Source organism: Bubalus bubalis, chromosome 22 (genome assembly GCF_019923935.1).
Source record: "Bubalus bubalis isolate 160015118507 breed Murrah chromosome 22, NDDB_SH_1, whole genome shotgun sequence".
In the NCBI taxonomy this organism is placed as follows: Eukaryota; Metazoa; Chordata; class Mammalia; order Artiodactyla; family Bovidae; genus Bubalus; species Bubalus bubalis.
Window position 1 is genome coordinate 31,544,373 of NC_059178.1, and position 15,352 is coordinate 31,559,724.

Genomic DNA, 15,352 nt, shown 5'->3' on the forward strand with positions numbered 1-15,352 from the left:
AAAGCCCCAGCCTTATAGCCAGAGAGACAAAAAGAGGAGTGAGCCCCAAGGAACCAGGAATTACTGGGAAAAGGACGTAGAAAGGGAGGAGCTCAGGAAAGCAACCCCATATTCTTCTGTTTATTTCTTGTTCCCACTTGAGCTACACGCTTGTCATATGTGACCCTGACCTAATCTGCATACCAGCCAACAGTATAGATCAATATGCCTCATGAACATAAGTGTAAACATCTTAACCAAAATATTAGCAAAACGAATCTAGTGATACCTAAAAATAATGTATCTTGACCAAGAAGCGATTATCCCAGCAAGGCAAATCTGGTTCAGTATTCAAAAATTAGTACGCCAAAGGCTTTGACTGTGTGGATCACAATAAACTGTGGAAAATTCTGAAAGAGATGGGAATATCAGACCATCTCACCTGCCTCTTGAGAAACCTGTATGCAGGTCAGGAAGCAACAGTTAGAACTGGACATGGAACAACAGACTGGTTCCAAATAGGAAAAGGAGTACGTCAAGGCTGTATATTGTCACCCTGTTTATTTAACCTATATGCAGAGTACATCATGAGAAACGCGGACTGGAAGAAACACAAGCTAGAATCAAGATTGCTGGGAGAAATATCAATAACCTCACATATGCAGATGACACCACCCTTACGGCAGAAAGTGAAGAGGAACTAAAAAGGCTCTTGATGAAAGTGAAAGTGGAGAGTGAAAAAGTTGGCTTAAAGCTCAACATTCAGAGAAGGAAGATCATGGCATCCGGTCCCATCACTTCATGGGAAATAGATGGGGAAACAGTGGAAACAGTGTCAGACTTTATTTTTCTGGGCTCCAAAATCACTGCAGATGGTGACTGCAGCCATGAAATTAAAAGACGCTTACTCCTTGGAAGGAAAGTTATGACCAACCTAGATAGCATATTCAAAGCAGAGACATTACTTTGCCAACAAAGGTCCATCTAGTCAAGGCTATGGTTTTTCCTGTGGTCATGGATGTGAGAGTTGGACTGTGAAGAAGGCTGAGCACTGAAGAATTGATGCTTTTGAAGTGTGGTTTTGGAGAAGACTCTTGAGAGTCCCTTGGACTGCAAGGAGATCCAACCGGTCCATTGTGAAGGAGATCAGCCCTGGGATTTCTTTGGGAGGAATGATGCTAAAGCTGAAACTCCAGTACTTTGGCCACCTCATGTGAAGAGTTGACTCATTGGAAAAGACTCTGATGCTGGGAGGGATTGGGGGCAAGAGGAGAAGGGGACGACAGAGGACAAGATGGCTGGATAGCATCACTGACTCGATGGACGTGAGTCTGAGTGAACTCCGGGAGTTGGTGATGGACAGGGAGGCCTGGCATGCTGCGATTCATGGGGTCGCAAAGAGTTGGACACGACTGAGCGACTGATCTGATCTGATCTGATCTGATATCAAAAAAAAAAAAAAATAGACCTGCTTTGGCTGTCAGTGGCTGAGAATTCTTTGCTGGGCCATAAATCATGAAAGCTTTTCCTTATACTTTTTGTTAAAAATTTAGATCTTAACGTTTTGAGGTTAATTTTTGTATAATGTGTGAGGTTCAAGGTTCATTTTTTTTTTCTTTTTTTTTTTTTTTGCCTGTGAATGTTCAGTTGCTCAATTTGTTGAAATAACTGCTTTCTCAATTGAGTTGTTTTTCACCTTGGTCAAAAATAAACTGGCCATGTTTACGTGAATCTGTTTCTCGATTCCCTATCCTGTGCCCATTCCTTTGTCAATACCACATTATTTTGGTTAGTAGAGCCTTATATAAGTAATTCTTAAAATTGCATGGTGTAATTCTTCCAGTTTTATTCCCTTCCCCCCCCCCCATAATTGATTTAGCTTCTGATTTCACTTTCCATATAAATTTTACTATCAACTTATACATATCTACAAAAAAATTTTTATTGGAATTACGTTGTTTGAAGGTCAGTTTGGAGAGAATTGAACCTTTACTTTTTCTTACAATCCATGGATTGTTAAATCTTACAGTCCATGAACACAGTGTATCTCTCCATTTATGTTTTTTTCTTTTATTTCTTTCATCTGTGTCTTGTGGTTTATAGCATACAAGTATCTGTATGTATTAGATTTATACTTACTTCATTCGGGGAAAGCCATTTTAAGCGGCATTTTTAAAAATTTAAGTTTCTGACTTTACCTTAATGGTATTTAGAAATGTGATTATTATGTGTATTGACTTGCATCTTGTAGCCTTGCTTAATCTCTTTATTAGTCCTGGGAAGTTCTTTTTTTGTTTTTTTTTATAACTACCTTGAAATTTTCTGTGTAAATAATTATGTCACTTGCAATCTTGTTTCCACTAGGAAACCTCTAATTCAGTGACTGCTTTTATCACACAGGAAGTTTACATGTCTTCATCCACAGTGTATTGTGCTGGCCATGATATATTGAGTTTAAGAAAGTTTATTGTAAATACAGGACCCACCAAACTATAGTCAGTTTCTATTTTTGTTAAGAGTTTTGCAAAATTTTCTAAACCATTGTGTGTGAGATTTCTGAAAACCAAAGTATAATTTGCAGAGAGAAAATATTTTACTTTATAGGGAGAAGAATCTGATGACAGAGGTCAATTTTAAACCTGTTTGATGTGACTGTCTTGCAGATACCATTTCTCTACAGGGAATGACTTTAAAATATAGCTTGTTATTTGATTTGTGCTGCAGGTAGATTAGCTAAAATTGTATTTTTTCACCCTGAAGTTCTGTATTGTGACAGCGTCAGACTCTAAAACTGTATATTTTATTTAAAAGACCAGCCTCAACAAAAGATAGTTTACAACTCCCGAAAATAGTTTTCTAACAGTTTGCTGCTGCTGCTGCTGCTTCTAAGTCACTTCAGCCGTGTCCGACTCTGTGCAACCCCATGGACGGCAGCCCACCAGGCTCCCCCGTCCCTGGGATTTTCCAGGCAAGAGTACTGGAGTGGGGTGCCATTGCCTTCTCCTTCTAACAGTTTATATATATGTAAATACATAGTTTAAAGGACGGATTTCTGCCCTGTGATTTGTGGAGTAAAAGGGAAGTGGTTCCTAGTTCATTTTCTTCAGTTAAGTCTAACTTTTTAGCTTTGTTAGACTCAGTTACCTATAGCTTACTGGCTTGTTCTTTGTCTTTCCTTTGATATTATAAAGTAATTTGAAGTGATCTCTCTGAGATGGCCTACTTCATCCCAAACTGTTTCCTGCTTTTATCTGGTCTTTTTTTTTTTTTTTTTTTTTTTAGTGTTAAAAATTTGGTTAGTGCTCTTTTAGAAGAATATTCTCAGGATATATTTATGGTTCCCCAGTACATTACTTCAGTTGACTATCTTGGAGTCTGATCTTGTTTGAATATTTATCTAGCAATCACTACCTAGTTCTTTCTCCCTTTTTCTCCACAGTAACAAGATTTTTGGTAGGAATTGAACATTATTTCTCTTCTGGAAAAGCCCAAGGATCTGTGTAGTGATATTTTATTTTGACTTCTTTACTTTGTTTTCTTTTTAAAAAAAGAATACCGTTTGACACTTGCCTTGGTGAAATGATGCAGTGTTTCATGCATTTATTTCTCAGTTATATTATTTACCTTAATAGGACATCTTTGATAGATACTGTGTACAGCTTAGTGCCCAAATATCAAAAAATTATACCTTGTAGATTTCATCATTCTGGTTAACCATAGTAATAGCAGTACATCAAAAAATAGTACTGACTCACTTTCAATTTTTCACGTGAAGATAAATATAGAGTAAATCCATAAAAAATGTGATATATTGAAAAGGTTTTTATGTCTCTGAGTTCCGTTTTTATCACTTATTATTTGTGTGACCTTTATGATGTTTTCCCAACCTCTTTAAAGCCTGTCTCCCTTAGTTTAAAAAAAAAGTACATGTATACTTTTCATGTTATAACAATATATACCTTTCAATGTGATTATAAGGGTTAAATGAATTAATTTTAAGGAAGTGCTTTGTAAATCATATAGAACTATTTCCTATAATACATAAAAACTATCTGTTTTTAAGTACAGTTGACCTTTGAACAACACAGATTTGAACTGTGTGGATTCACTTAAGTGTATATTTTTTTCACTGAGTACCTAGTACCACATGACTTGCAGTTCATTGAGTTAATGGATACGTAGATATGCAGAAACCTCTATAAGTTATATGTAAATTTAATTATGCGTTGTGTATTAGCTGCTCAGTCATGTCCAACTCTTTGCGTCCCCATAGACTGTATCTTGCCAGACTCCTCTGTCCATAGAATTCTCCAAGCAAGAATACTGGAGTGGGGAGCCATTCCCTTCTCCAGGGGGTCTTCCTGACCCAGAGTTAGAACCCCATCTCCTACTTGCAGGCAGATTCTTTAATTTAGTTATATGTTAGTTATAAGGTATATGGAACGCCAACTATAAGTTATATGTAAATTTTCTACTGCATAGGTAGTCAGCACCTCTAACCCCACATTCATTGTTCAAGGGTCAACTGTAATGCACTTTTAATCTGAAAAGTTTGACTGTAGTTTGGCCGCTTTCACTACAGTTTACGGTTCAACTTACTCTTTAGGCATTTCTTATCTGTGCTTAAACTTACGGAGAGATTAAGCTCTAGATGTCTTTCTTCTATTCTATTCTATACTTCTTCCTTACCTAAATTCTGCCTCTTCTGTTTAGAGATTCAGGACTAAGGACTTTATCAGAGGAAAGGAATCAGAATATGATTACACTTGGCTGTTAGGGAAATCTGATACTTATTTTGATATGATATTTATTTTGCACTGTCACGTATTTGGGAAAGAATAGAGAAGTGGGCTTACTGGTCAGTTTCTTTCCCCTCTCTGAGCATGGCTGTGTGTAAACACCGATTTTTTTTTTTTTTTTTTAATTCTGTCTTCTAGTTACAACAGTTGGAGCTCGCACAGATACAGCAGAGAGATGCTAATCTCACAGCTCTTGCAGCTATTGGACCAAGGAAGAAGAGACCACTCGAGTCCGGGTCTGGAAGTGAGGTATGGAAACAAAGTTTGTCCTTTTATTTGTCATGTCAAAAAAGCAGGCCTAAAGGAAGCAAAGAATGCAGATAATTTACTCTGCCTTGCACACTATTGCTGCCAAATGCTTGTTAAAGCTCTCCTTTGCCTATTTTATAAAATCTTAATTTTTGCTTGTTCGTAAAAATATGTATCACCTTGAACTTTCCTCCAACTTACTACTTGTTTTATACTTCTTCCCGTCCCCCACCACTGGTCATACTGAGTTTCACTATCTCAGTTTTTTCCTGTACATTCTTCCAGGCAGTTTTATATAATTTTCTCCTCGCTTGGTGTCTAAATCCAGCTCATCTGTTAAGATCAAGTCTGCCCTCTTTTTTCTACCATGACCTTGATTCTGCATACCCACACTAACTTCTCTTTTTCTCGGCATGTAATGTGTTTGCATGGCATTAACTGTTCTCTGCTCCTCACATGAGTATTTTCTCTTCGGTTTATTATGAGAGATTATGAACTTCTTGAGCAAGACTGTAATCCTTTTCCTTTGAATCTCCCACAGGACCAGGTACATATTAATATATATTCAGTAAATATCATTAATTGTTTGATTAACACCAAGGAAGGATCTTACATCTTTAGAGCAGTTATTCTAGATTAATTAATCTATAATGCTAGATTTTCAGATTGGTCATTGGGGCTAAGATAAAAGAATGAGAAAGAGCCCTGAGTTGGGTCAGTAATAAAGAAACTGTGGCTCCTCTGTTCTGCTGTATAAAACTTAAATGTGCTCTGGGACAGGCTCTTCCCAGCTGACCCAAAACATTAACAGTTCCTGATGAATGATAGTCATCTCTATAGAGGAAAGATTTTAAAAGTCTAGTTCTTTTTATTAATAAAAATGTAATGGATATAATACGTTCACATGCAAAAAAATTCATAGTATAAAAATGTTTGAAAAAGATGAGTTTCCCCCTCCCAGATTTCTAGTCCCCCATCCCCTGCCCAACCAGATGTAACCACCGTTCAGATTCTCACATATTCTTATAGAATTTATTATGAATATAGACGTGTATCTCATGTGCCTTCACAAATTCACATTTGATTTTGTTTTTACCAAATGCAATCAAATTGTATCTTTTGTTTTGCTCTTGATACTTTTCCCCTTTTCCATAATCTCTCTCATATAATTTACCTCCATTTTTTTTTTAAAGGTATGTCACATCACTTTGTTTAGATAAACAATTTATTCAGCCAGTTCTCTAATGGAAATTTAGGTTGTTTCCAGATGCTTCTATTACCTCAGAGAGTGTCCTTGTACTTCCACTGTTGTACTTGTTCAGTGTATCTATAAGCTAAATTCCTAAAAATGAAAGTCCTGGGTTAAAGAGTGCATGATAGGAACAATTTTGAAAAAATTAAAACATATTCAAAGATAGAGTAGTATAATGAATCCCCTACATACTTACCATCCCCATGCAACTACTATCATTTTATGCCAAATTTTGTTTTATTTATATCTGCACCAACTGTCTCAGGTAAGTTTTTTACTCCTCAGCTTATTTTCAACACAATCCTAGATTCAGTATCATTTTACCCATAAATTATTTGTTGCTTTTCACTTTTGATAAATATTTTTAAATTGCCCCCTGAATGATTTGTATCAGGTTTTGCATCCATTCATGCCTGTTTTTCCACACAGTCATTAACCCTGGGGATAATCTTTTCCATCCAATGACGGGAAGTGCAATTTTTAATAGTGTTTAAATTCCAAGTGAAATTGAGCAATTTTTTCATGGGTATATTGACACTTTCAATTTATTTTCTCCCCCCTAAGTTAATATTTTTTAATAGATTTTAAAAAATGGAACACTCCACACCCCCCTTCACTTTTCTTTCAGTTTGGGCTTTATTCGTATGAAAGTTTGTATTTTGTTAAATTAAAAAAAAAAAAAATCAGTCATTTTCTTTTGTCCTTCTCGAATTCCATTGTGTTTGGAAAGCCCTTTCTTAATAATTAGACCTACGAGTTAGTCCTTTTATCATTTCAGCTTTAAAGTATAAGTCTCTGATACATTCAGGGTTTGCTCGGAATAATAGGTAAGATCTGCTTTTAGCTTTACTCCCTTTCTGCCTCCTCGTTCTCCAGACGAGCAGACTGTCCCAACTCTGTTTCCTCGATAATTCTTTCCCCACTGATTGGTTGTGCCACCTTTATCACAGACAGTTTTGTGTCAAATACAAATTCCCGTATGTATTTGAGTCTGACCCAGTGCTATCTAATAGAACTTCCTGTGATGAACACTTACGGGGTCTGAGCTGCCCTCAACAGCTACATAACGACTGTTGAGCAGTTGAGCTATGGCTACTGTGATTGAGGAAATGAAATTTTAACTTTAAAAAGTTCATGTAAATTTTAATAGGCACACGTGGCTAGTAGCTGCATATAAGTGCATGGGACCAGTCTACTGTTTATAGATTATTTTTATCTGTTTATGATTATTTATGTATTGCTGCTGAATCTTTTTTCTTAACCATCTCAACCATTTTTAAGTGCACAGATCAGTGGTGTTAAGCATATTCACATTGCTGCACCCCACACCCGCAGAACTTTTTCATCTCGCAAAACTGAAACTCTATACCCATTAAATAATAATAAACTCCCCATCTTCCCCTTTCCCAGCCCCTGGTAAGCAACACTCTACTTTGATTCTGTAATTTGATTACTTAGATTCCTCATGTAAGTGGAATGAATCAAACAGTATTTGTCTTTTTGTGACCTCAAGGTTCCAAATCTTAGTATATTTTAAAAATATGGTAAAACTAGTCCAGTAGAAATTTTTATGTTCCTACTTCTCTACCACAGGACAACCCACTGTCCTTTATTATTGGTCTATTTGTATAAAAATGTGTGCAAATATTTTATTAAAAGTGGGGCATGCTCTTTCATCATTAAGCACATTGCTATAAATATGGCCTTGTTAGCATACTTTTTTCTTTTTGGCAGGAACAGTTATTTGTAAATTTCTTCATCCATGTAGTTATTCTTTATAATATCATAACTCCTTTGAGAAAGATACAGGAATGTCTGAGTTCCTGCCCTACTTTTTGATTAATTTTTTCAAAGCTTCATTTTTATGTGTCATTTGAGTTTGTCACAAATCTCAGAAACATTAAAAGTTCCCTGGTTTCTAATAATCAGAGATTGTAAAGTACTTTTCATTTATTGTATGTTTGAATATGAGAAAGTCTATAGGTTATAGGGGGCAGAAATGAAATGTACTATTGATATTCAAAATGGTGATTTTTAAAAAATCAGTTTATATCAGTATTAAAATGGAAATTTATTTAATTTTTATTTATTTAATAGAAATTTAAATTTAAATTTTTAATTTAATTTTTAAATTTCAGAACAGATATATGTTCTAACTTGGGTATAAATATATTGAAGTGTTTGTTTCCTTGGTGCTTCTTCAGTTTTGAGAATTTAGGCACATATATTTTCCCCTTTATTCCTGTATTTTTTTAACTTAGATCGTTGTCAGACTTTTTCTGAACTATAAACAGCCAGTACTTTAAGTAATCCAACCTGAATTGAAAATGTCCATTTCTTTAATGAGTTGGTGACATTTTAGTACAATCCTTATTTTGAAATTAGCTGAAAACTACTTTTTTGTGTTGATTTGTATTCATGGTGTTTTAACTTTAAAGGCAATTTTCTTTGAAAAATGGGAAACTGGAGAGAACCCTCCTATATGCTCTTTCAGTGTTTACATAGACTGCTGATTGATTTGCCCCTCCAGTCACTTAAATTGCATGAATCAGGATTGTTAAAAACCCTTTAACAATTTGATTTTTTTATTCTCACAAATAACACAAAATTGATATTTGAAACCATTTATATTTTTATTACTCTATACCTAAAAATTGAGGGTCTACTTAGTGTCTGCCTCTTTCTTTATAGATGGAAACCTGAAATGTTACCTGTTTGGTCTGAATTTGCTGGAATAAGCATAAAATCCCAGAGAGGAGTGAGGTGGAGTCTTGCTCTTTGAGGAGTAAATCCTTGGTTCAAATGCAGGTTTTTCTAGTACCGAAGGGGAGAGCTTTCAGTTTGGAACACTGCATAAAGTGGTGGCGATTTTTAAAAATATAAATTTCAGAGAATTAAACCTAGAACATTCAGCATTCATAGCTTATCATTTTTGTTGATAACAAATCAAGAAAAATAAATTTGGAGAAATTTGTTTTTGACCTTCTTCCTTTAGACTTTTTTTTTGTTATGCAAAACTCCCTCTTATCCTTCAAAAATCTTTCTAGTTGTACAATTTATATATTAAACTATCCTCTATGTAGATTTACATTTAATATTCTCAGAAGTCTTGCTAGAGTTGAATAGCATCAGCCACTGTCTCCGGGTGTTACTCTGGCAAAAAGCAACAAGTACCAATTATCATTTAGAACCAACTATTTATTCCATAAGCCTGTTGCGTCTAAGGGAGGGGGACTGTTAAAATTTGCTACTTTGGCATATTTAATTTCTCCTTAATTTACTTCTGTGCATTGAAGTGTATGAAATCAGTTCTTAGATTAATATGGACTGTATAGATACCTATGCGGTAGTTTAGAACCTACTTAAAGATTTAGAATGTTTGCATGTTTGTGTTTTGTATATATATTGCTTAGGTGATGTCTTTGGAATGTTAAGTCCTGAATAACTTTACTTCCTCCATTAATTTTAGGTCCTTGGATTAGAAAGAATCTCTTTTTTGGATTAGCAATACTTTTTAAAATTTTTATTTATATTAATTGGAGGCTAATTACTTTACAATATTTTGGTGGGTTTTGCCATACATTGACATGAATCAGCCATGGGTGTACATGTGTCCCCCATCCTGAACCCCGCTCCCACCTCCCTCCCTATCCCATCCCCTGGGTTGTCCCAGTGCACTGGCTTTGAGTGCCCTTTTTCATGCATCAAACTTGGACTGGTCATCTATTTCACATATGGTAATATAAATGTTTCAGTGCTATTCTCTCGAATCATCCCACCCTTGCCTTCTCAAAACAGAGTCCAAAAGTCTGTTCTTTATATCTGTGTCTCTTTTGCTGTCTCATGTATAGGGTCATCATTACCATCTTTCTAAATTCCATATATAGGTGTCAATGTACTGTATTGGTGTTTTTCTTGCTGACTACTTCACTCTGTATAATAGGCTCCAGTTTCATCTACCTCATTAGAACTGATTCAAATGCTTTCTTTTTAATAGCTGAGTAATATTCCATTGTGTACCACAGCTTTCTTATCCATTCATCTGCTGATGGACATCTAGGTTGCTTCCATGTCCTGGCTATTGTAAACTGTGCTGCAGTGAATGTTGGGGTACCCGTGTCTCTTTCAGTTATGGTTTCCTCAGTGTGAATGGCCCAGCAGTGGGATTGCTGGGTCCTATGGCAGTTCTTATTTCCAGTTTTTTTAAGGAATCTCCACACTGTTCTCCATAGTGGCTATACTAGTTTGCATTCCCACCAACAGTGTAAGAGGGTTCCCTTTTCTCCACACCCTCTCCAGCATTTATTGTTGTAGACTTTTTGATAGCAGCCGTTCTGACCAGTGTGAGATGGTTCCTCATTGTGGTTTTGATTTGCATTTCTCTGATAATGAGTGATGTTGAGTATCTTTTCATATGTTTTTTAGCCATCTGTATGTCTTCTTTGGAGAAACGTCTGTTTAGTTCTTTGGCCCATTTTTTGATTGGGTCATTTATTTTTCTGGTATTGAGTTGAATGAGCTGCTCATATATTTTTGAGGTTAATTACTTGTCAGTTTCTTCATTTGCTATTACTTTCTCCCATTCTGAACCCTGTCTTTTCACCTTGCTTATAGTTTCCTTCGTTGTGAAAAAGATTTTAGGTTTAATTGGGTCCCATTTGTTTATTTTTGCTTTTATTTCCATTATTCTGGGATGTGGGTCATAGAGGATCTTGCTGTGATTTATGTCGGAGTGTGTTTTGCGTATGTCTTCCTCTAGGAGTTTTATAGTTTCTAGTCTTAGGTTTAGATCTTTAATCCATTTGAGTTTATTTTTGTGTATAGTATTAGAAAGTGTTGTAGTTTCATTCTTTTACAGGTGGTTGACCAGTTTTCCCAGCACCACTTGCTGAAGAGATTGTCTTTTCTCCATTGTATATTCTTGCCTCTTTTGTCAAACATAAGGTGTCTATAGGTGCGTGGATTTATCTCTGGGCTTTCTGTTTTGTTCCATTGATCTTTATTTCTGTCTTTGTGCCAGGACCATACTGTCTTGATGATCATAGCTTTGTAGTATAGTCTGAAGTCAGGCAAGTTGATTCCTCCAGGTCCATTCTTCTTTCTCAAGATTGCTTTGGCTATTCGAGGTTTTTGTATTTCCATACAAATTGTGAAATTATTTGTTCTAGTTCTCTGAAAAGTACCGTTGGGAGCTTGATAGGGATTGCATTGAATCTGTAGATTGCTTTGGGTAGTATACTCTTTTCACTGTATTGATTCTTCTAATCCATGAAAATGGTATATTTCTCCATCAATTTGTGTCATCTTTGATTTCTTTCATCAGTATTTCATAGTTTTCTATATACAGGTCTTTTGTTTCTTTCAGTAGATTTATTCCTAAGTATTTTATTCTTTTCATTGCAATGGTGAATGGGATTGTTTCCTTAATTTTGCTTTCTGTTTTCTCATTGTTAGTGTATAGGAATGCAAGGCATTTCTTTGTATTAATTTTATAACTTGCAACTTTACTATATTCATTGATTAGCTCTAGTAATTTTCTGATGGTGTCTTTAGGGGATCATGTCATCTGCAAACAATGAGAGTTTTACTTCTTTTCCAATCTGGATTCCTTTTATTTCTTTTTCTTCTCTGATTGCTATGGCTAAAACTACCAAAACTACGTTGAATAATAGTGGTGAGAGTGGGCACCCTTGTCTTGTTCCTGATTTTAGGAGAAATGCTTTCAATTTTTCACCATCTAGGGTAATGTTTGCTGTGGATTAATCATATGTGGTTTTTATTATGTTGAAGTATGTTCCTTCTGTGCCTGCTTTCTGGAGAGTTTTTATCATAAATGGGTGTTGAATTTTGTCAAAGACTTTCTCTGAATCTGTTGAAATATTCATATGGTTTTTATGTTTCAATTTGTTAATGTGGTGTATATATTACATTGATTGCTTTGTAAATCTTGAAGAATCCTCGCATCCCTGGGATAAAGCCCACTTGGTCATGATGCATGATCTTTTTAATATGTTGTTGGATTCTGTTCGCTAGAATTTTGTTGAGGATTTTTGCATCTATGTTCATCAGTGATATTGGCCTGTAGTTTTCTTTTTTTGTGGCATCTTTGTCTGGTTTTGGTATTAGGGTGATGGTGGCCTCATAGAATGAGTTTGGGAGTTTACCTTCCTCTGCAATTTTCTGGAAGAGTTTGAGTAGGATAGGTGTTAGCTCTTTAAATTTTTGATCTAATTCACTTGTGAAGCCATCTGGTCCTGGGCTTTTTGTTTGTTGGAAGATTTTTTTATTACAGTTTCAATTTCCGTGTTTATGTTAGGTCTGTTAAGATTTTCTTTTTTTTCCTGGTTCAGTTTTGGACGGTTATACTTTTCTACGAGTTCATCTAGTTCTTCCAAGTTGTCCATTCTAGTGGCATATAGTTGCTTATGACCCTTTGTATTTCTGTGTTGTTGGTTGTAATTTCTCCATTTTCATTTCTAATTTTGTTGATTTGATTCTTCTCCCTTTTTCTCTTGATGAGTATGGCTAATGGTTTGTCTATTTTATTTATCTTCTCAAAGAACCAGTTTTCAGTTTCGTTGATTTTTGCTTTAGTCTCCTTTGTTTCTTTTTCATTTATTTCTGCTCTAATTTTTATGATTTCTTTCCTTCTATTAACCCTGGGGTTCTTCATTTCTTCTTTTTCTAGTTACTTTAGGTGTAAAGTTAGGTTATTTATTTGATTTTTCTCTTGTTGCTTGAGGTAAGCTTGTATTGCTATGAACCTTCCCCTTAGCACTGCTTTTACTTAATCCCATAGGTTTTGGATTGTTGTGTTTTCATTTTCATTTGTTTTTATGCATATTTTTATTTCCTTTTTGACTTCTTCCTTGATTTGTCGATTAGCAATACTTTGAAATAGTTTACCTAACTTACTAATGATCCAGCCATTGTAACAATATTTATTTTGTTGAAAATAAAGATAGATTTTGTTTTGACCTTCTAACACATTGGCTTGAAAATGCTGGTATTTCTTTTAAGATTAAGTGGTTAAAGTGTCAGATCGACTACATGGTGCTTATAGTATTTCTATGCCTAATATGTGTTTCTTTAAAAAGTGTTCGTTTGCTAAACAAAGCAAAGTAATTATTGCCACATAGATAAGTGTATACTCTTTCTGTCTAGAAGCTGGTTAGAGTACTGTCCTGTAAAATTGTGAAGATTTTAGGGGAAGAGAAGGGATTTTTTTGAAACTTTGCTTAGTAATAAATACAAATTTTATTGAATCAGAATTGCTTTCAGACAAATATAATTTTTTTCACAGTTGAATTCTAATTCAGAAATGAATGTCAGAGAATGATAACAGTTTTTCTATTTCTCCCAGGTATTAAAGGTACATCCCTAAAATTCATTTCTTCTTTATTGTACTTTTTAAGTGTGTATACCTTCAAAATAAGGCATTTCATTTAAGCAGACTTGTAACTATTATTAAACCAAGGATTCTTTAAATATTATTAGCCAAGCAAATTTTATTTGGACAGAACCTATAAAATGATTCTACAGCAGAACTGTAAATCTATATGCTTAACCGTTTATTGGTTAATGGTCTCTCTGTAACATTAATAATAGAAATCATCACATTGCAGTATTTTGTGAGTAGACGTATAGGGGGAAAAAGGTGAGAAAGGACCATTTTCAAGTAGTATGTTGACAATACCATAAAGAAATTATGCTTCAATTACAAATAAATAAATTTTTTAAAGAAGAAATATTTGAGTCCATATTTGCCTGCTTATATGCCAGGAATTGTTCTAAGCATTAGGAATATGACAGTAAGTAAAAAAAGGGAAAGAGAAATAGGGTACTGAATTCCATTGGCAAGAATGTTTCATGCCATAGCTTACAGAAGTGTGATTTCTGAGAAAGTTATATTAATTTTTATGTGTATTTAGGGGTGAACTTTTGAAAAAATACTATACTTCAAATAGTGTTTTGTAACAGTTTGCTATAGATATTATTGGAACTTTTTTGTTCAGAACTTGGGAGTCTTGTGATAGTATCTATTGTAGCAACCTGCCTTTCTCTTTAGCTCCAATTTGATGTTTAAAGTATTAGAGTACTTTGATTTGAGGGGCAACAGGGTATGGAGAGGGAAGGGAATTTTCAGAAGACTATGGGCAAATTCCCGTATGTTTTCTTTTATTTTAGCCTGTATCTGGTTGCCCTAAACATAGAGTGGCCCTACTCTGCTAGAAGCCTAGTCCTCTGAAGGACAACGTACATTATTAGGGCCTGAGCTGTTTTAGGTAAAGATATCTTAAGGCTTGAAAATTCACCTGTTTACTTTTTGGCACCTGGTATAAAATTTTAAAAATCAAGTGGGAAATAAAGCTTTTTTAAGAAAAGAAACTAAAATTGTTTGAAGAAAAATCACAGTGTACTACGAAGCAGGGTTGAAGCAATGTAATAAAATGCCTTGTTTTGAAAAGAATGTTCTAGAGCTGTTACATATAAGTATGTGACAAGGTTTGAGATAACTCAGAAGAAATAATTTGCATTTATTTCATAAATTTATATTAAGTGCTTACTATTTTGAAATTTTCATTCTTATGAAAAATAAAAAATATTATAATCACTTCATGCTGCTGCTGCTAAGTCGCTTCAGTTGTGTCTGACTGTGTGCGACCCCATAGACGGCAGCCCACCAGACTCCCCCATCCCTGGGATTCTCCAGGCAAGAACACTGGAGTGGGTTCTTGGAGTGAAAAGTTAAAGTGAAGTCGCCCAGTCGTGTCCGACTCTTGGCGACCCCATGGACTACAGCCCATCAAGCTCCTCCGTCCATGGGATTTTCCAGGCAAGAGTACTGGAGTGGGGTGCCATCACCTTCTCCGAATCACTTCATAGATAGCCTGAAATCACTTGAGCATTCTACTAATTTGAATATACCTGATAAAAAATTTACCAGAATCATAGTGGCACAAACATTTTCCTTTCCTCGTGATTTAATATTAAATCCTCAGTGTCTTGAGCTTCCCATGTGGCTCAGTGGTATAGAATCCACCTGCCAGTGTAGGAGAGGCAGGTTCAATCC

General features: G+C 35.2%; 1 protein-coding gene across 6 annotated transcripts in view; it reads left to right on the plus strand.

The window, feature by feature from the left end:
- The window catches only part of TAF4B (TATA-box binding protein associated factor 4b), a 186,594-nt gene that overhangs the window by 74,463 nt on the left and 96,779 nt on the right, over window positions 1-15,352 (plus strand). For 5 of the 6 annotated variants that reach the window (XM_044934732.2, XM_044934734.2, XM_044934733.2 and 2 more), the window contains exon 14: window positions 4,917-5,027. In XM_044934732.2, coding sequence (XP_044790667.2) covers window positions 4,917-5,027 — 111 coding nt within the window. Of the gene's footprint in view, window positions 1-4,916; window positions 5,028-8,970; window positions 9,887-15,352 lie in introns of those variants that run through there. The other variant, XM_044934735.2, reaches the window with a different exon arrangement.